This window comes from Manis javanica, chromosome 6 (genome assembly GCF_040802235.1).
Source record: "Manis javanica isolate MJ-LG chromosome 6, MJ_LKY, whole genome shotgun sequence".
Taxonomy (NCBI): Eukaryota; Metazoa; Chordata; class Mammalia; order Pholidota; family Manidae; genus Manis; species Manis javanica.
Window position 1 is genome coordinate 126123684 of NC_133161.1, and position 21013 is coordinate 126144696.

The 21013-nt window shown below is 38.0% G+C and overlaps 2 protein-coding genes and 1 pseudogene across 4 annotated transcripts; 2 read left to right on the forward strand and 1 right to left on the reverse strand.

The window, feature by feature from the left end:
- Positions 1-7192: 7192 nt before the first annotated feature.
- Positions 7193-9885, forward strand: LOC140850123 (olfactory receptor 4C46-like). 2 transcript variants are annotated; one of them, XM_073239900.1, is made up of 2 exons: positions 7193-8102; positions 9860-9885. In XM_073239900.1, the coding sequence occupies exons 1-2, from the start codon at positions 7202-7204 to the stop codon at positions 9883-9885; spliced, it is 927 nt and encodes a 308-aa protein (XP_073096001.1). In that variant the 5' UTR covers positions 7193-7201. The 2 variants fall into 2 exon arrangements, with proteins under 2 accessions (XP_073096001.1, XP_073096002.1); XM_073239901.1 differs by lacking the exon at positions 9860-9885 and having other exon boundaries at positions 7193-8122.
- Positions 9886-15486: 5601 nt separating this feature from the next.
- LOC140850124 (coiled-coil domain-containing protein 152 pseudogene) lies at positions 15487-16261 on the reverse strand (annotated as a pseudogene).
- A 2453-nt stretch (positions 16262-18714) lies between these two features.
- LOC140850125 (olfactory receptor 4C11-like) lies at positions 18715-20292 on the forward strand. Of its 2 annotated transcripts, XM_073239903.1 has the most exons (2): positions 18715-18728; positions 19374-20292. In XM_073239903.1, the coding sequence occupies exons 1-2, from the start codon at positions 18715-18717 to the stop codon at positions 20290-20292; spliced, it is 933 nt and encodes a 310-aa protein (XP_073096004.1). The 2 variants fall into 2 exon arrangements, with proteins under 2 accessions (XP_073096004.1, XP_073096003.1); XM_073239902.1 differs by lacking the exon at positions 18715-18728 and having other exon boundaries at positions 19357-20292.
- The last annotated feature ends 721 nt before the right edge of the window (positions 20293-21013 follow it).

Sequence of the window (21013 nt, forward strand, 5' to 3'; positions counted from 1 at the left end):
CTTCTGTCCAAACAGGTGCTGGAATCCACGAGCTCGCCTGGGTGTGGGGGTGGGACATGGAGGCTCTACAGGTTGGGGAGGGGACGGCTCCTCCCCCCGAGGAAACCACTGTTGTTGCGTCTTTATTTTCTTAGCTACGACCAGGCGGGCTTTCAGTACAGGAGGGGTTGCTGTCTCGGGCGGTGGCCTCGCAGCAGCCCCCTCCCCAGCCCCAGCTCTCTACCATCTCCAGGGTGAAGCCACCACTCTTTCCTTCCCTTTGCAGCTTGCATTTTTCTGCCGCCTCCTCCCGTGTCTCTAGCGTGTCTCAGCAGCGCAGCCTCAGTTTTCCGCACCTTTCCTCCCCTTTTCAGAGCATCCCACAACTGGTCTTCCTGTTCTTCCGGTCAGTTCTGAGCTGAGTCCCTCTGGTCGGCGACCCTTTCCAAGGCCACAAGAAACAGCCACCCCACATACTCCTGCAGCCCCGTGACCACTCAGTTCCCCTGAGGACCCCCCTATGTTGCGGAGGGTCAACTCCACGGCCTCTGGTGTCCCCACCCCTCCCCAGGTCTGGGGAGGGCCCATGAGGCACTTTATCCTGGACCAGATACCCCCTGGGGAGTCCCCAGGTGAATCCCCACCAACCGCTATGGGGATCCCTGGGTGAGACCCCCACATCAACAGCGGGGCTTCCCAGCTGTCTCCCCACCACCCGAAGGGGGTCCAAGGGTATTTCCCTACCATCCATAGGGGCATCCCACCCTCACATTGTGCCCATGAAGACAGATTGCAGGTTTAGAGATCCTGCCGACTCATGCTGGAGGTAGCTTTGAGGCTGTTTGCTTCCTGCCTGCCTCTTCCAGGAGGAGCTCCATTGGTGACGGGCAGATGCCAGACCAATTAAGTACCAGGAAAGTAGGGGAGGAGAGAATGGCCGTTTTCTCTCCACCCATTGCCCCAGATTGACTAGAGGCTCTGCAAAACAATTATTGATACGTAAATGGACAGACTAGTTGGGAGATTCTGGAAATTCGATCCCCCATGACCAGGCTGTGTTACTACTGCTTCCTTTCTGCTGGGCCCAGGCCACTGCTGCCCTTCTCCTCCCAGAGCCACCGTCTCTGCTGCGTCCATCGCACCCCCCGCCAGTCACTGCAGCGAGACCAAGTTCCTGGTTCCATGGGATGTCTGCACGTACCTGCACCTTATACGCCAGTGTCACAGCCACGCAGAGCACCCATACCAATGTCACACTCAGTGTTCAAATGTGAGAAGCCTTTCCTCTAAGATCAAGAACAGCACAGGGATGCTCACTCTCACCAGTTCTATTTAACATAGTCCTGCAAGTCCAAATCATAGCATTTAGGCAGTGAATAAGTAAATAAATAACATAGGAAAGGAAGAGGTAAATTATCTAAAGGTATAAAATAAACACACTGAAATCAACTGCATTTCTATATTCTAACAAGTTATTTGAAGGAGAACTTAAGAAAGCAATCTTATTTTCAATTGCTTCATAAACAATGAAACACTAAGGAATAAATTTAACCAAGGAGGTGAAAGATTTGTATACTGAAAACTCCAAGACATAGATGAAAAGATTAACAAGACATAAATAAAAAGAAAGACATTTCATGACCGTGGACTGGAAGAATTAATATTGTGAAAATGTACATACAACCCAAAGCCATCTACAGACTCAAGAAATCCCTATCATAATTTGAATGGCATTTTTCACAGATACAGAAAAACCTATCCTACCATTTATTTGGAACCAAAAATACCCCAAATAGCCAAAGCAATCTTCAGAAAGAAGAGCAAAGCTGGAGGCCTCACATTACCTGATTTTTTTTATTAAGGTATGATTGAGATACACTCTTATGAAGGTTTCACATGAAAAAACACTGTGGTTACTGCATTTACCCATATTATTAAGTCCCCACTCATACCCCAATGCAGTCACTGTCCATCAGTGCAGCAAGATGCTACAGATCCACTATGCGCCTTCTCTGTGCTACACTGTTCTCCCCACGATCCCCCACACCATGTATACTAAACATAATACCCCTCAAACCCGTCTCCCTCCCTCCCTCCCCACCCGCCCTTCCACACTCCTCCCCTTTGGTAACCACTAGTTCCTTCTGGGAGTTTCTGAATCTGATGCTATTTTGTTCTTTCAGTTTTGCTTCATTGTTATACTCCACAAATGAGGGAAATCATTTGGCATTTGTCCTTCTCCACCTGGCTTATTTCACTGAGCATAATGTCCTCCAGCTTCATCCATGTTGTTGCAAATGGTAGGATTTGTTTCTTTCTTATGGCCAAATAGTATTCCATTGTGTATATGTACCACCTCTTCTTTACCCATTCATCTACTGATGGACAGTTAGGTTGCTTCCATATCTTGGTTATTGTAAAAAGTGCTGCGATAAACATAGGGGTACATATGTCTTTTTGAATCTGAGAAGTGGTATTCTTTCAGTAAATTCCAAGGAGTGGGATTCCTAGGTCAAATGATATTTCTATTTTTAGTTTTATGAGGAACCTCCATAGTGCTTTCCACAATGGTTGAACTAGCTTACATTCCCACCAGCAGTGTAGGAGGGTTCCCCTTTCTCCGCATCCTTGCCAGCATTTGTTGTTCTTAGTCTTTTTGATGCTGGCCATCCTTACTGGTGTGAGGTAATATTTCATTGTGGTTTTAATTTGCATTTCCCTGATGATTAGTGATGATGAGCATCTTTTCAAGTGCTGTTGACCATCTGAATTTCTTCTTGGAGAACTGTCTTTTCATATCCTCTGCCCATTTTTTAATCAGATTATTTGCTTTTTGGGTGTTGAGGTGTGTAAGTTCTTTATATATTTTGGATGTTAACCCCTTGTCGGATATGTCATTTACAAATATATTCTGTAGGATGCCTTTTTGTTCTGTTGATGGTGTCCTTTGCCATACAGAAACTTTTTTCACACTACCTGATTTTAAGCTATATAACCAAGCTTTATCATCAAAGCAGTATGGTGTTGGCATCAAAGCAGACACTGAAAGTGAAGAGAGAGCCCAGACATAAACTCACACATATACCGTCAACTGACTGCTGACAAGGGCACCGAAAACACACGATGGGGAAAGAACAGTCCCCTCCAATAAGCAGTTTTGGAAAAACTGGATATCCACATGAAAAACAATGAAATAGGACCCCTGTTTTAAGTTGAAATGCATCAAAGACAAATACAGCAGGTGATACCATGAAACTCCCAGAGGAAAACATAAGGAAAAAGATCTTTGACTCTAGTCTTGGATATGATTTCCTGGGTTAGACACCGAAAGTGCAGGTAAGAAAATCTAAAATCAATACATAGGAGTACATTAAACTGAAGAGTTCTGCACAGCAAAGGGAACAATTAATCAATTGAAGGGCAGCCTACAGAATGGGAAAAATACTTGCAAATCGTGTAACGGGTAAAGAGTTAATTTCCAAAATATAAATAAACTCAAGCAACCTAATAGAAAAGAAACCAAATAACCCAATTAGCAGCCTACAGAATGGGAAAAATACTTGCAAATCGTGTAACGGGTAAAGAGTTAATTTCCAAAATATATAATAAACTCAAGCAACCTAATAGAAAAGAAACCAAATAACCCAATTAAAATTGGGCAAAAGACCACAATAGACTTTCAGGCAGATCAATATTTATTAGATTCACACAATAAGTGTATACCATACACATAAGAAAAAGTTAAAAATTTAACCGTCAGTTATTTTAAAATGCTTATCACATGTCATCCTTCTAAAAAAGAGAAGGCAATCCACAGCCTAGAAGAAAACTCTCTACATCAAATAAAAATTTTTATAAAATTTAAAATGATTATTTGTTATTGTTTATTGAAATTAAAATTAGATTAAATATAAATTTATTTTAATAAAAATTTATATATAAAACTATATTTACATATAACTTTATACTTTTATAAATATGTATATAGCTTTAACTTTATAAATTATATATAAAAATTATACAGTTATACAGATAAAACATATGTGACAAAAGACATATATCTAGAATACATAAAGAATATTTACACTTTAGTAATAAGAAACCTGGAATTGCTATTTTTAAATTGTGCAAAGGCCATGAAAAGAAACTTTTTAAACTTACTAAAAAAATAAGATATACAACTGGGCAATGAGAACATGAAAAAAATGCTTAACATCATTCGTCATCAGGAAAAACAAACTAAAGTCACAATAATTTATCACTACATATCATATAGAAAGACAAAAAGGAAAATAACTAAAAATAACTAAAATACCAAGTGACAAGAATGTGGAACACTTCTTGTGTTTGAAATTGGAACTCTCTTCTTCTGTTTTGACATCTGTCTGCATTCTCAGTGCTGTCTGCTATTCCATACCCACCATACCATGGTTCCCAAAGATAACTTAGAGTTTCTGTTTACTTGCATAACCCTCTGATGACTGTGAAAAACAGCTTTTGGCATTAAAAACTTCCAAATTGCAGCTGCACCCTCCCTCCTTTATCTCTCAAGGAATCAACAGGGGGCTTCCAGGAGGTTTAATGATGATGCGGGGAGAGAAGCTCTGCCTGAGACTGGAGCCCACAGCGTAATTGCAGTACTGGCTCCCACACTGGACTTGGGCCACCTTGCTATTCACATGACATTCAACTTCTTAGAAACTCAAGTTCAGAAAGAGGAAGGAGACACACTTGTTTCGGTTCCAAGTTCAGGGAATACAATTCCCCATTAAAATTGAAAAAAGAGTGCTTCTCAAACATATGTCTCTAGAATATGTTTCTAAGACAAAGCCTTTCCAACAGAAGAGATAATTAATTCCTGGGAGGGAAAGTAGCCTCTACAAGGTCCTTAACCTTTATGAAAACCTCTTTAAATATCCATGCAGTGCAAGGTGAAATGATTTTTGTTGACCACATCTGCAGAGCAAGATTCATAACGGGGGAAATGACCCATCTGACTGTGTCTCCTCCACTCGTTCTCACTCTTGCCTACAGGATCAGAATGATCTATAGAAGATCATTTATCTATAGTGTTTCAAATGCATCCATTCTAAATTCAAATACAGGTTTTCTGTGAAAATTTCTGAGGCTATAGGCTAGAAGAAGATATTTAAATCTTTAAAAACACTTTCTTAACAACTTTGATGTTGAATAGTCTGAGTAGTTTCTTTCTGAGGATGTCACATCTTTCATAATGAAAGTTACTTATTTCAAGAAGAGGTCAGTTTGAAGATGGATTGTTTCTGATCACCTCCAAACATAATTAAGTTCATCTAACTCTGTATGGTAAGTTTTTTACTGGGGCAGATGCACCTCAAAGATTTTTACTTTATGTATATATATAATCATTATATTTCAACACTTTCCAAATATAGTAATAGGGCATTTATCCTCATGGTAATTCTTCAAAAGATAGTTTGCAAATAATGTTAACCTATTTTAAGAGATTAAGAATTGGAGACTCACAGATATTAAGTAAATGGTGGGACCCAGTTCACTAAAATTAAACACTTTCCTTTGCCCAAATGAGACATCTCCTTTAATAATCAAGACTAATCATGAGACTGAAAACAAAATTTAAGTACATTTCACCCACAGAAAAGGTCCAAATATGAATATCAAATGACACAAATCATCAGTTGTTTAGTCCAAACATGAACATGGAGCACCCTTCCTAGGATGTGTAACATGCGTCTCTGTGGCTTCTTTAAAACTAGAATTGGAGATGAATCCTGACCTTCAGTATGGTTAAATGTTTCTCTGTATCATCACTCAAAATGTCTTGCTGTCTTGGAGCATACACAATCATAATAGATGAGTCCTCTGTGTGTTCACAACACTGTGGAATATGTTCATGTATCTTTCCTCTATCAATTCTCATTAACAACTTGTCAAGTGGATATTTTATTCTCACTTTATAGATGAGGAAAGAAGGACTAAAGATGCCAAGAAGTATCTCCAGGAGAAAGAACTTGCAAGTGGAAAAGGCAGATTCTAGTCTGGTCTTTCTGATTCTCAAACCAATACACAACCACTGTGGCTGTCATTTTCAACATTTGGCAGAGCAGTCAGGGGCCCAGGAGGTAGGAAATGGGGCTGAGGGAGAGGCCAAGACAAAAGTGACTTTCAGTGAAAGCACTGCCACATTTTTATTAATATCTGGAGATTCCAATATGCTACTGTGTGTGTTTGTGTGTGTGTGTGTGTATGTGTGTGTATACATCCGTTGATGAAATTGTTTCATATACACTAAAGAGATTACTAGTTCAACACTGTTTATTATAACAATGTAGGGCATGGATTAAGAATTTGGAGGAAGAAAAAGTTATCAAGTGTAATCTGACCTAAGCTTAGCTCTGCCCTTTATTATTTCCTTTATCTTGAGTAGGACACTTAACTTTTCTATCCTCTTATTTCCTACACTGTAAAATAAGAGTGAAAATGGTAATCATCTCTTAGGTTTGTAGTGAGAATTCCATAACCAAATGTCTGCAAAATACTTGGAGCCTAGTAAGTATTCAGTAAGTTTTAGTTAATATTACCATTATTATTACTATTAACATAGCCTCTGAGATTGTTTCCTCATTTGCTGAATGGTTGAAAATATACCGCTACCATGCTTTCCAAGTAGCAATCAGTTACTGGCAATCTGTCTCTGGCTTCTGTCCTCTTACTGAACCTCAAACCACTTCATCCAAGACACCCCAACATCATTAGTGGAGTTATATCCAAGAATTCCCTTTCCTCAAATTCCTCTTCATCTGTCCTTTCATATTTTCAATTCCTCTTTATGGTCCCCCGTCTCCAAAGAATACAGGGAAGAATCCTTAGCTTTGCATTTATGGCCTTTAAATCCATGTTTTACCTCCCTTTTCTTACTTACCTGCCAGGACATGTTAGACTCTAGGCCGCCTCAGACGACTAAGTGTTCACAAATGATCACTGCCTCTGTGTCCGCAAAAGTTTCTCATGTCCACACTCTTAACAGTATCTTTACCCAGGAGATAATTTAGGTAATATCAGAGAACTCAGGGCTATTTACTCTCTCAAAAACTCACAAGAATTCACATTCAATAGAATCTAGGTAGTTATTATATTTTAGATGGAGAAGCTTAATAAATTGAAGGTTGTTTAATAAAAATTAATTTTTTTCAGGTAATGTAATTACGATAATATGAAATGAATGGAGAATATAAATAACGTGACAGAATTTGTTCTGCTGGGGCTCACAGAGAATCCAAAGATGCAGAGAATCATATTTGTTGTGTTTTTTCTCATCTACATCTTTTCTATGGTAGGAAATGTGCTCATCTTGGTCACCATCACCACCAGCCCATTACTGGAAACCCCCATGTACTTCTTCCTGGCCTATCTCTCCTTTATTGATGCCTGCTATTCCTCTGTAAATGCCCCTAAACTGATTGTAGATTCACTCCATGAGAAGAAAACCATCTTATTCAATGGATGCATGACCCAGATCTTTGGGGAACATTTCTTTGGAGGTGCTGATGTCATCCTGCTGACCGTGATGGCCTATGACCGCTATGTGGCCATCTGCAAGCCCTTGCACTATACAACCATCATGAATCGGCGGGTGTGTGGCCTGCTAGTGGGAGTGGTGTGGGCGGGAGGCTTTCTTCATGCCACCATACAGATCCTGTTCATCTTCCGATTACCCTTCTGTGGCCCTAACATCATAGATCACTTCATGTGTGACCTGATTCCTTTGCTCAATCTTGCCTGCACTGATACCCACACTCTAGGGCTCTTCGTTGCTGCCAACAGTGGCTTCATCTGTCTGTTAAACTTTCTCCTCTTGATGGGCTCTTATGTGGTCATACTGCGCTCTCTGAGAACCAAAAGCTTGGACGCGAGGCGTAAAGCCCTCTCCACCTGCGTCTCTCATATCACAGTGGTGGTCTTATTCTTTGTTCCCTGCATATTTGTGTACATGAGACCTGCAGCTGCTTTATCAATTGATAAAGCAGTTGCTTTATTCTACACTATGATAACCCCTATGTTAAACCCCTTAATCTATACCTTGAGAAATGCCCAGATGAAAGATGCCATTAGAAAATTGTGTAGTAGGAAAGCTGATAATTAAATATTTATTCAACTGATAAATAAATGTTTCTGGAGCCCCCATATTGATTCAACTGAGGCAAAGGACAGAAGAATATTTTGGAAGATCTCTCTAAGAAATGCATATAAGATAAAAAAAGATGAATTTCTGTAAATCATCGATTTTGCATTGAAAGGAATAGAAATGGGTGCAAGCAAAGGAATAAAATCTTAACCTAAGACCATAGTTGGAAAATTCTGCTAAATCAGTTCTACTAACTTCATTCATGATATGGATTAATAGACTTTCATTTTAATACAAAAAATGAAATAAAATAAATAAAAATATATGGCTACTGAGCAGTAATCTCTATAACAGTTCAAACTGGCAGGCACTTCTATTGTCCCCCTTTGTACTGAGGAGAGTATCCAGAGGTGCAGTGAAGAGCTAGTAAGGAGAACCTATCTGTTCCCTCAGACCACGCTCTGAGCCTCTGTGACACCCTGCCAGGCAATGATGATAGCAAGGTAAGGTAATTATGTTAGTTACAATTCATTCAGCTAGGGATTGTGCTGCAGACTATATATAATATATATTAGTTATAATACATATTAGTTCATTGCATATAACTAAATTATAATATTTCATTAATAACTCTGCTTATTTCCTATGGTATCATAGTTGATGATAATGGGTTGACTATAATACTGTGATATGTGATAATTTTGGAAATATAAAAGCAATGGGTCATTTAACCTTTAAGGGGTATGTGATGAATATTATGTCGTATTTCCAAATTTCCTTGTAGGCTTCAGAATCATGTTGTTCTGCTAATGACTGTTATGCTGATGACCCTTGAGAAAGTGTGATGAATTAATTTTTATATTTTAAATTAAAAGAATATTTCAAAGTCAGAAGGAATTTATATTTATTAAATATATATTCATAGCCTATAAAGTACTTGTCTGCTGCCTAATGATAGTGTCTACAAGTAGGACAATGTCTGGTGCATGATAAATATTGAATGAATAAATGTAAGTATAAAGTAAGATGAATAAAGTCAATAAATAAAATATGGAGCAAAAAATGATGCTGGAAATTTTTTCGCCTACTTTGATTCAGACTGTAAGGAAGATTCTAACTAGACTTCTTTTGGGAACCACAATTTATTTTAACTCCTGTTTAACTGTGAAATGAGAAAGAAATGGAAACTGAGATGCTCGGTGAAAGAGCAAATAGTTTGCCTTCTTGAATGTGGGCTGTTTATTTTTCTCTGTTAATGGGTTTGATTTTGGTAACATTTCATTATGAAAAGATGCTTTTAAAAATATGTAGCTCTATCTATAAGCAAAGCAATTCCAGGATAACTATATCCTGTTCATTGCTTCCCTCCTTAATTCATTAATCAACAAATATTTTTGAGCTCAAAGAAAGTATTAGGCCCCTTGATAGGGGCTGGTGCTTTAGTGGTGAATAAAGAAAACTGCTGATCTTGCCATCAGAGAACTCACAATCCACTGAGAGAAATTCAAAAGGAAGCTTGAAATTCCAATATTATGTTATAAATGGTAAGACAGTGGAGGCCCAGGTGCTATGAAAGCAGGTTTGTGAGACATACAACAAAGACATAAAGAGTCAGGAAGAGTTCCAAGATGAAGAGACATAATAATGGGACCCAAAGCATGCAAAGGAGTCAGCAGAGCAAAGAGGCATCATTTGGACTGAGACCGTTCCAGGAGAGAGAATGCGTGATACAGTCCAGAAGGTGAGAGTAGCTAGGAAGAAACCTAATGAGTTCAACATAGCTGTGGTTGTTAATCCATCTTTTCATTCAGTTACTTGTTGAATACCTACTGTGTGCTGGGCACCATGCTGGACACTGAGCTTATAAAGGGTAAATAGTAAGATCTGAAGCTGAAGAGATAGGAACAGGGAAGATTAAGGAAGTTCTCATAATTGTGTCAAGGCCAATGCTAAGTATCGTGGGGAAAACATTGGAAGGTCTTTTAAACAAGTGAGTGGTGTAGTTTAATTTGAGTTTTAGATGACAACTCTGTGTGGGAAATGGGCTGAAGGGGCCAAGACCGGGAGATGGAGAGCAGTTAGGAGGTTACTGCAATGCTATGGGTGCTAAAGGAGGGAGGCCTGGACCCTTGCAGTGCCCGTGAGGAGGCAGCGTTGGGTGGGCCCTGCTGCTCCCAGCTCCGGGCCCCGTCACAGGCCAGCGCACCTGCGCTACAGCCGCTGTGCCGGGCTGCTGAGAGCCGGAGTCCCATCCTTCTCTGACCACCTGCACAGGCGAAATTGGAGCTGCCTCACCTTGGGGGGGAATGCCAATTATCTCAGAACCGGAACCAATGAATGACTGGAATCGGGGTAAAAAATGGTGCTCCCTTTCCTCAAGGTGGAGCTAGTTGTGCAGCACAGTGTATAGCCCAGAACTTCCGTAGCTCCAGGCTGAAGCCAGACTCCAGGCTCCACTCAGGACTGTATCCTTTCTTTCCCTACTCAGCTCCTTTCAACCTTACTCTTTATAAATCACTGTTATAAATACCAACACAAGATCTGCATTTAGGGAATCCTAATGGAGAATTAGAGAAGACATAAAAAACTATTTAGGCACTATAAAGAAAAGACTTGATAAATGATGATGATTTGAGAAGGAAGAGCCATGGATAAAAACTAGACTCTGACTTAGATTCCAGGAAGATTGAGGAAACTGAGAAGATGAAACGGTTAGATGAGTCTTCCTTGTCAGTAGGAGAAGCTTCTCCCCTCAGTCTGAAGGATCATCCCACATCCTTTGAGGAACCTCTAATGGCCTCGCTTGAGGCAGTGGCCATGAAAGAAAGCTGATTCTCCTCAGGACACCCCCCCACTACCTTTCCTTGCTTCCAGACTTGGAACTACACTCAAGTCCCCAGAGGTCCCTAAAGGTGAGGTACAAAGTGTGACCCTGGAGGAGATGCACTATATTCCAAATGCTACTTGAGTTCTCAATTTATACAGGAAGAGTTTTGTGGAATATATGTAGCAGTGGACAATAAAGGTGCGGGACAATTAGAGAAGAGCCACAATTTCTATCATGCCAAATTTAGTGCCATGGGCTCTCTAAGAAGAAATGCTTCATTTAATGTTGCAGCTGGGGAAGTCAGAAAAGTCTAATAGTTTGTCTGGTTGGTGCCAAAACATGAACCAAAACTTGGCCCATAGTGAGCAAATTAGCAATGCCGGACCTCCCTTGGTTCAATGTACAGAAAGAGATTCAAAGGCCTAGGGAGAGGGAATGTTAGAGTGGATTTGTCCTTTAAGATCTACTTAACCACCCTGGGAAGGTCCAGAAGGCATACTTTTCATCATTACCATAAGAAATAAATTTGTAGGCAGAGCCACAGTGTACTTGAAAAGCTCTGTGCTCATTGTTTTTTGTAGGCCAGACCTCTGGTGGGAACTATGGTCACTGGACTGGGAAATCTAAAAGCAATGCAAGTCATTTGATCCCAGGTAACAGTGGCCAAGTGGTGCCACTCAACCTTCAAAGGCAAGGTGGGGCATGGCTACTCCAAGGTAGAGCAGAGTGAAAGCTGCCATGAGAATAATCAACACAAGCAGATTAACAGTGTTGCTAGTTTATTATGGTGTTCTTAGAAGAGAAAAAGACAGGAAACCTATTCAAGTCTTACCAGTGATTAAGGTCAGTCGAAAACTATGACAACCCAATCCAAGCAGAGCTACTAATGGCCCAGACTCTTCAGCAGTGAGGCTCTGTGTCGCTCCACCAGGTGAAAAACCATGACCAGCTTTGGAGCTTGCTGAGGGCACACTGAATACAAACAAGAAACAGAAAAAGAAATTAGAAATACCAGCTATGACCATGTTGCTATGGCTGAGTTTGTTCGCCTCAGTTCTCCTCCCACCGCAGCAAAGAATTGAAAGGCAGAGATGCAATAGTGAAGCAGAGTGAAAGTTTTATTTTAATACACTCCAAGGGGGAAGTGGGCCAGAGTCAAGATATACAGAGGCCCAAAGCTTTAGGGGAGGGTCTCTTTATCCTTACCTAGCTGGGAGACACTTCTTTGATTGACAGGGTGAGGTCATTTGATTGTCAGCTCTAGTTTTATACCCATTCCTCTTGGTCAGCATGTCTTTCCCCAAAATGCACACAGAAAAGCTCATGATGAGGGAGGGCAGCAAAACAGCAATTTTACTTTCATTAGATTATGTGGAGGTGTGGTTTGGCGATTATTTGGAGATTAAGTATGCTTTAAGGAGATGTATCTAGGTACTAAGTTGAAGCAATGGACTTGTTTGGGTTAATTTTGTGTTAATTGTGCTGGCTACAGTGTGCACAAATATTTACTTGAGTGTTGTTTGGTGTTGTGAGTGTGAGGTCTGCCTAGATGATATCAACATTTGAACTGGTAGACTGTAAGGCAGATTGCCATCACTAATGTAGGTGGTCCTCATCCAACTGAATGCTTGACAATTACAAAAGGCTGACCTCCTCTAAGGGAATTCTGCTGCCTGAGAGCTTTCAAACTGAAACATCAGCTCTTCCTGTCTGACGGTTTGCACACTGACACATTAAGTCTTCCTGATTCTACAGCAGCTTCCTGCCTATGGACCTCAATTGGGACAGCAGATATTACTGGTTTACAATAGTTTCTGGTCTTTTGACTGAAAATGAGGCATTGGCTGTACAGATTTTGTACTTGCCAACCTACATATACACAAGAGCCAATTCCTAGTATAAATCTCTTCTTATGTATGTGTGTGTGTGTTCTGAAATATATCACATTTTCATGGATTGGAAGACTTAATATTGCTCAGCATCAATAATACATAAAGCAGATTCAATAAAATCACTATCAAATCTTCATGATAATTTTGCAGATATAAAAAAATTTGAAAATTTCATGTGAAATCTCAAGGGACCCTGTAGTCATAAAAGACCTGAGAACAACTAAGATGGGATCACACACTTCCTGGTTTCAGAACTTATTGTAAAACTGTAGTTATCAGAACAGTGTGATACTTGTATAAAGACAGGCATCTAGACTAATTGAATCGTTTAGAAAGCCCAGAAATATACCATCTCTTTTGGTCATATGAATTTCTACAGGGGTACCAAGAGCATCCAATGGGGAAAGGGAAGTTCTTTCAACAAATGGTGATGGAAACTTGATATTCCCATGCCGAAGAATAAAGGTTGACTCTTAACTTATACCATATACAAAATAGCTCAAAATGGATGAAAGAACTAAACATAAGAGCTAAAACTGTAAAACACTTAGAAGAAAATATAGAGGAAAAGGTTCAGGACAGTAGATGACACAATAATTTCTTGAATATGGCACCAAACACACAGGTTACTGAAGAAAAAAAAATAGACAAATTGGACTACATTGAAATTAAAAATTTCTGTGCATCAAAGACCACAATCAACAGAGGGAAAAAGCAACTAATGGAATAGAAAGAAACACTTTCAAATATACATCTGATAAGGAGTTATTATTCAGAATATACAAGGAATTCCTACAACTCAATGACAACCTGATTAAAAAATGAGTAAAAATATATACAAATGGGCAAAGAGCATATGAAAAGATGCCCAACATCACTACACACACTTGTGTCCTGTTCATGAGAATGTAAAATGGAGCAGCCTGTTTGAAAGACAGTATGACATTTCTCAGAAAGTTAAAAATAGAATGTCCATTAGATTCAGCAATTCTCCTTCTGGATATATACCAAAAGAATTTAAAACAGGGACTAGAAGTGATACTTGTACATTTGTGTTTATGGCACATTCACAACTGCCAAAATGTGTAAGCAACCTTAGTGCCCATCAACACATAAATAGATAAAGAGAATGTGGTCTGCATACAATGGAATATTATTCAACATTAAAAAGAAAGGAGTCTCTGACATGTTACAAAACAGATAAACTTTGAAGATGTGTTAAATGAAACATGCCATTCATTTTTAATCAAGTTTATGTTAGATAACAGGTTTATATTTACAGGGAAGTTGTAAAATTAATACAGAGTTTCGATAAACTCCACACTCAGTTTCCTTTATTACTGTCTTACATTAGTATGATGCATTTGTCAAAATAAATCAATCGATGTTAATAAATTATTTTTTAAATAAATTATTAGTAACTAAAATCCATACTTTAACCAGATTCCTAATGAATTAATCTTTACTAATTTTGTTTTTTTCTCCAGAACCTCATCTAGGATACCACATTACATGAAGCTGTCATGTGTGGTTTGGCACCTGTGGGCAGTGACAGTTTCTCTGACATTCCTTATTAGAGATGACCTTGGAAGTTTTGAAGAAAACTAGATGGACGTTTTGTATGAAAACCCTCAGCTGAGGTTTGTCTGCTATTCTGAGAATCTGATACTCAAGGTTAAGGGTTGTGGATTATTGGGAGAAAGACCACAGAGGTGAAGAGCCATTTTCATCACATCATATCAGTGGGAACATAATTTCAATGTGACTTATCACTGTTGCTATTAAACTTGGTCACCTGGCTGAAGTAGTGTTTGTCACATGTCCTCTTTGTGAAGTCACACCCTCCCCCACTCCACATGTGCCTTTCAGAAGGAAGTCACCATGTACAGCCCACACTTAAGACATGGAGAGCTTGAGGGCAGAATATCTACATAAATCCTTTGGAATTATTTGGCCTATTCTCCTCTATCAATTTATTTATTTTTTCAAATATTTTTATCATTTTAGCTCAAAAATACTTATTTTATAATTTGGGTTATGTTTAAATTTTGTGTTATTCATTTTTTTCTTTATTTCTCAAAATGGTATTATTTTTGTCTTTTTAATCTTACATGTTTAACCGATTAAGCTTTTAAAGAAACAGTTCTGCTTTTTAAGATCCAGAAATACTTACACATGAATATTTTGCCATGACTACATTTTAAATACCCATTTATACTCTAAGATCCATATCTTGATTTTTGTTATCACATATGAATGGAGCCTTTATATCTTGTTTTCATTATCTAGCATTGAATTGAATCTTTAAAATTTGAGATTGCCTGTCTTGAAAGCAATAAGAGAAAAGATAAAACAATGCTATCTCTTGATTGCTTAGTAAGTATTTCCATAGTCAATGATGGTTCTAAAGGTAAACTAAGTCCTAGAAACCTGAATTCTTTTATGGTAAATACTGTTAAGTAAGAATGCAGTACACAGTAAGCCAAAGTGTGGATTTCTTTAAATAAACTCAATTAAAAATGTTTAAAGCTGTTTCTTTTTCCCATTGTTATTTAGGCAGTATATTTTATTGACAATAGAAGTAAATTCTTTAGAAACTCACTTTTAAAGAAAATTCTGCTTTTAAAGAAATTAAACAGCAGCGAGTGAATATACTGCTCTGTTCAAAACCATCTACGATTAAGGTGAGGAGCATTGCCAACAGAGGTGCATTGCTCTAAGTCACTAATGGCATTATGAAGAACTGCAATCTCCTTGTCCTTTTCTTCTTGAAGATGTTGAAGCTTCCTTCTGTAGATACTCTGGAGTGAAACAGTAGAATTTGGATATGATTTTGATTTAGTTTGAACTCTTGCTAGTTTGGCATCAAACTCTAGCTGTAGTCTGATTATTTCATTTTGCTTTTCCTTTTCTTGAGTTCTTAACTTTGCATTTAACTCGGAAATTTCCACCTCTTTTGTCTCTATCAGTTCTTTATGCTTTTCTTCATATAATACAACTTTTTCCTGCATATCCTGATAAAGTTTCCTTATTTCTTTCTTATATCCCTCCTCTGATTTTCATTTCACTCATGAATTTGGCAATATTATTTTTATATTTCTGTTTATAAGATTTTAACTTTTCTTTTATAAGATCAGCATTTCTTTTTAGCTGTTCATTTTCACCTTTCAAATTATGTTGATATTCAGCGGTCTCTTGTAGCCCTTTTATCATATTATGAAGAGTAGCACATTCTTCTGTAATAGAGATCTCCTTTGTTTGCATTACTTTTAACAAACAGTTAGTTTTTTCCAAATGCATATCCAATACACTGTTCTTTCCACTGGTTTCTATCATTTTCTTTTCTATATGTGAGAAGTCATTTATAAGTTCGTCAAGATTCACACTGCTCATTTTTTTCATACATCCTTGGCTGCTTTGATTCATGTCTAAACTGCTGTCGTTCCTGGTTCTCCACAGTCTCTTGTGTTATTCATTTTGATGCTGAAATATTTTCCAGCTTTGGGCACTGGGGCATTTTTCATAGGCCCCTGTGTTCCCTTTGGCATATCTTCAACATGGTGTGAGTATGTGTTTGTGTGTGTGTGTGTGTCTGTGTGTTAGCACTTCCTTACTTTCTAACATTACAATATGCCTTAGGTCCTCTTATACATTCCCTGTCCCAGATCTAGAATCAGTTATTTCTTCAAGAAACCCTATTTCATTTTATTGGAGAAGGCATAAGAAACCCAGTCCTGGGCACTAGGTGATCATTAGTTTCTTCTAGCCAAAAGATGTCATTTAGGGCAAAATATCCATCTGATTGCAAGAATAGACCATCTTTTTCCCATGATGTAGTAATGCATATTGGAGATTAAATTGTTTATCACATCAGGCCCATGTTTCTTAACTAGGAAGGGGAGGGACACTTCAGGGAATGACCTTCCCCAGACTCCGATATTTTGCATCATTCATGTTTAAGTACTCCTCCAGGGAAGGCAGAGGTGAAGCATTTCCCAGTCAGAATCCTGTGTGAGAGTGGATTCAGAAAGTGTGGGCTGAATCTGGAACAGTCTTAATAGCCTGAAAATCTTAATAGTCTGAAATTTGGCATGTTGGGGAGAACTTGTTCTCTTAGTGAGATCAAAAGTACCCTGGTTCCAGATAATCAGATGGAATTTTAGAAGCACTTCTTTATGTAATTTGAGCAGAGGGTGTCTACAGTGTCTTGGGAAGAAAAGAGGGAAACTGAACATCCTCATCTCTGCCTAAGCTCTTATGAAGCTGATAAATTTGAATTGGGGATTAAGCTAGTTGTATTTCTTACTTGGAACATATCAGTCTGATCAATGCCACTGTACGTATCTAATACACACAGCATATTGGTGGAAGGATGGAATGTTTAGGACATTTCTAGGAGTGCCTTACATTCTACAGTGAGATGATGGAAATAAAAGGTGTGCACAGCAGCTCCTGATGGAAATGGGAACTACTAGGTAAGGGCTATTGGAGTTAAGCAAATGGAAATAAGGTAAGTTTGGGTGTTACTGTAAATGCTCCCTGGAGATGATAATTTTGATGTGGATACAGCAGAATGCAGGCTACCCTTTTTCTCAATGGCATTTGAATGTAGAATATAGCATGGAACACTATCTAATTGTACCTATGGGATATTTTCTTAATTCATTTCTTCATTCAACAAATATTTCTTAATCACCTGCATTTACTTAGTTGCTGGAATTCATATTGGCCAAAATTTTCATCCTTACGTTGTTTCAATTTAAAATATGGCATTTTTGGTATATAATTTTAAAATATGTATATATTTGTATGTCTATGAATCTATATATAAGTATACATATATACACACACATGCATATAATTCACTTATTTTATGTATATTTATTAATGGATTCATATAAACCATGCAAATTACGCATATGTACCTATCTATGTATCTATATATATATAGTTATACAGATACAGATATTTAATATTTTATACTTACTTGCTATAAATCACCAAAAATTTTTGTATGTTTAAGAGCTTTGACAAGAGCATGCTTAGAAAACATCCAAGAAAGCCAGCAAACATGTAGTTAATGTCATTGTGGTGGCGTATGATATGACTGAAAAGCACCGAGTTCCAGAATTACCTCGATAGTGGACTTACTACCTTAAACATTTGGGTCTTATTTTTGCTTTAAAAATATTGCTGTTGTGATGGGTCAGTGATATTCCAGTGTGAACAATAAACTATCTCTTAGGATATGGTTTCAAAAAGCTGAACTTTCTAGTGAATCACAATCATCATGATAGTGATGCATTATAAAATTTTATGAAAGGGCAGTTCCTAACAATTAGGTATTGCTCACATTTCTAAGGCAAAGAATGCAGTTTCTTTGCACAGGGAGTACACATACATGCTTTGTATTCATGTGCAATTCATTTATATAATTGTGTGTTTAAGTGTGCTATGTGTTATCCTTATTAATTATTAATACATTAATAAATATTAATTCTCTTTTTATGTCTATCTTTACTTACTTGAAATCAGAGTACAGGAAGCTCCAGATATATATCACAAGAATTCTACTGAAAAGTTTCAGTGATGATCAGAGCTTTCTGAGCTCATTTCTCAATACCTGGTGCTCAATAGTAAACCAGAAATTTCAATAAATACCCTGACTTTCAGCAAACTTTCTCCCTGTATTTTTTCTTCATTTTAATCTTAGTGACTCTTATGCATTAATGAAACATATTGAAAGACCAAGAAAAACAATGAATAGGGGAAGGATTTAACTTTTGACAACATAATATAGTAAAAAAGTACAAAGTTTAATAGAACTGAATATCTAAACAATTGGAGAGGTATGAGAGTTAAAATGAGAGGAAATAAACTTAGCCAAGGCAATGCATCTAAGGAAGTCTCATGATGGGCAGCTGGCTGGATGTTCCTTGCTAAAATGTGATGATACTGTGTCTCTCTCCACCCACACCCCATCTCCTGTATGTGCAAGTGGTTTAGGTTTATTAAGAAAGACTCTGAATTGTTTAGACAATCATTCTTTCATATTTACATATTTTCAGACAGTATTTTGTAACTGGACTTGGTTCAAGGAATGTACAATCATATTGAGTAAATCATGCAAAAGTTTTCTTTCCTTCTACAGGATGGCACTCTGATATTGACAAGTCCTTGATGAAAACTCCAGAAAGCACTCAGCTGAGGAAGTTACTTGCTCATGCGAAATCACCCCAGTTAGTGATTACTGTGTGAAGAATCATTGACTTTTTCATATTTTTCTATTTTTATTTCAACGTTTTCATGCAGTTAGGTAAATGGATCAAATAAATATTATTGATTCCACTGTCATCGTGGTGGTGTATGATGTGAGAGCAAAGATAAAACAATTCATAGCAGGTAAGTGATTATCCATTGATAAGTGACCAAGCATATATATTTGACCACCAAATATGTATTCATTTCATAAAATTTTTTTATTTCTCCTTTGAAAATTATTCATAAGCTATGCTTTCACCACATCAACTAAAATGACAAAACAAAATAGCAGTGTAACTGAATTCATACTCTTAGGACTGACACAGGATCCTATAAGGCAGAAAATGGTCTTTGTAATCTTCTTCATATTCTATGTAGGAACAATAGTGGGGAATTTGCTTATTATTGTGACCATCAAGTCCAGTCGAACACTTGGGAGCCCCATGTACTTCTTCCTCTTTTATTTGTCCCTTGCTGATTCCTGCTTTTCAACTTCCGCAGCCCCTAGACTCATTGTGGATGCTCTCTCTGCAAAGAAAATCATATCTTATAATGAGTGCATGACTCAAGTCTTTGCACTACATTTATTTGGCTGCATGGAGATCTTTGTCCTGATTCTCATGGCCGTTGACCGCTATCTGGCCATCTGCAAGCCCTTGCGGTACCCAACCATCATGAGTCAGCAGGTCTGCATCATTCTGATTATTCTTGCATGGATTGGGTCTTTTATACATTCTATGGCTCAGATTATCCTGGCCTTGAAGTTGCCTTTCTGTGGACCCAATTTGATTGATCATTATTGCTGTGATATGCAGCCCTTGTTGAAACTTGCATGCATGGACATATATGTGATCAACCTACTGGTGGTGTCTAATAGTGGGGCCCTTTGCTCATTCAGTTTTGTGATTCTGATGATCTCATACATTGTCATCTTACATTCTCTGCGAAACCACAGTGCAGAAGGGAGGAAAAAAGCTCTCTCCACTTGCACTTCCCACATCACAGCAGTCATCTTATTCTTTGGTCCCTCTATATTCATCTATACACGTCCCCCAACCACTTTCCCCATGGACAAGACGGTGTCTGTGTTTTATACTATTGGGACACCCTTCCTCAACCCCCTCATCTACACACTGAGGAATGCAGAAGTAAAAAATGCCATGAGAAAGCTGTGGCATATCAAAACTACCTCTGAAAGCAAAAGATGAACTGTGGGCCTTGGTTGAGTACTTGCTGAGTCACGGTTTAACTGAATCTCTACAGATCAATATCATAGTGTGTATCCTGACTCCCCCATGCATTCAACTACAATGCACCTGACCTCCTTACTTTTTTCTGTGTTTCTGTCCTCAAACTTGTAGCTTTCCTAACATCCTCAGCCTGACTCCCTCTTTTCCTGAGAGTTCGGTACTGGCATTGCTGAATGTGAATTACACCTCACTATACAGTATACACTCTGGTTTTATATATATATATATATATCTATATATATCTATCTATATATATATATATATATAAAAAATCACAACTGGTTCAATATGTGAGGATCTATAAATAAAGTGTAACTAGTTTGCTGTGACTTATAATTCCCTCCAGAACACATTTGAAATAAGGTTTCCTGCTTTCTCTTGAACACTTGCAAAGCAAAGGTGCTCACTTTGTGTACCAAGAAGTTCACTTCATTTTATCATTCATTGGCTTTGAAATGTTCCATACTACTGTATCAAAGACTCTTTAATGTAATGATATTCTATTATAGTCCTGATTGCTTTTTTGGTTCTTGAGATGTCTGAGACTTATGTATGGGATTTTTTTAAATGTAGTGTTACAAAGGCCCTGACATATTCAGCTACTTATATGATTGGTGTATAGGGACAACAACAATGGAATTCTACAACTCAATGAAATAAAGTAAAGAAATGCATCTTT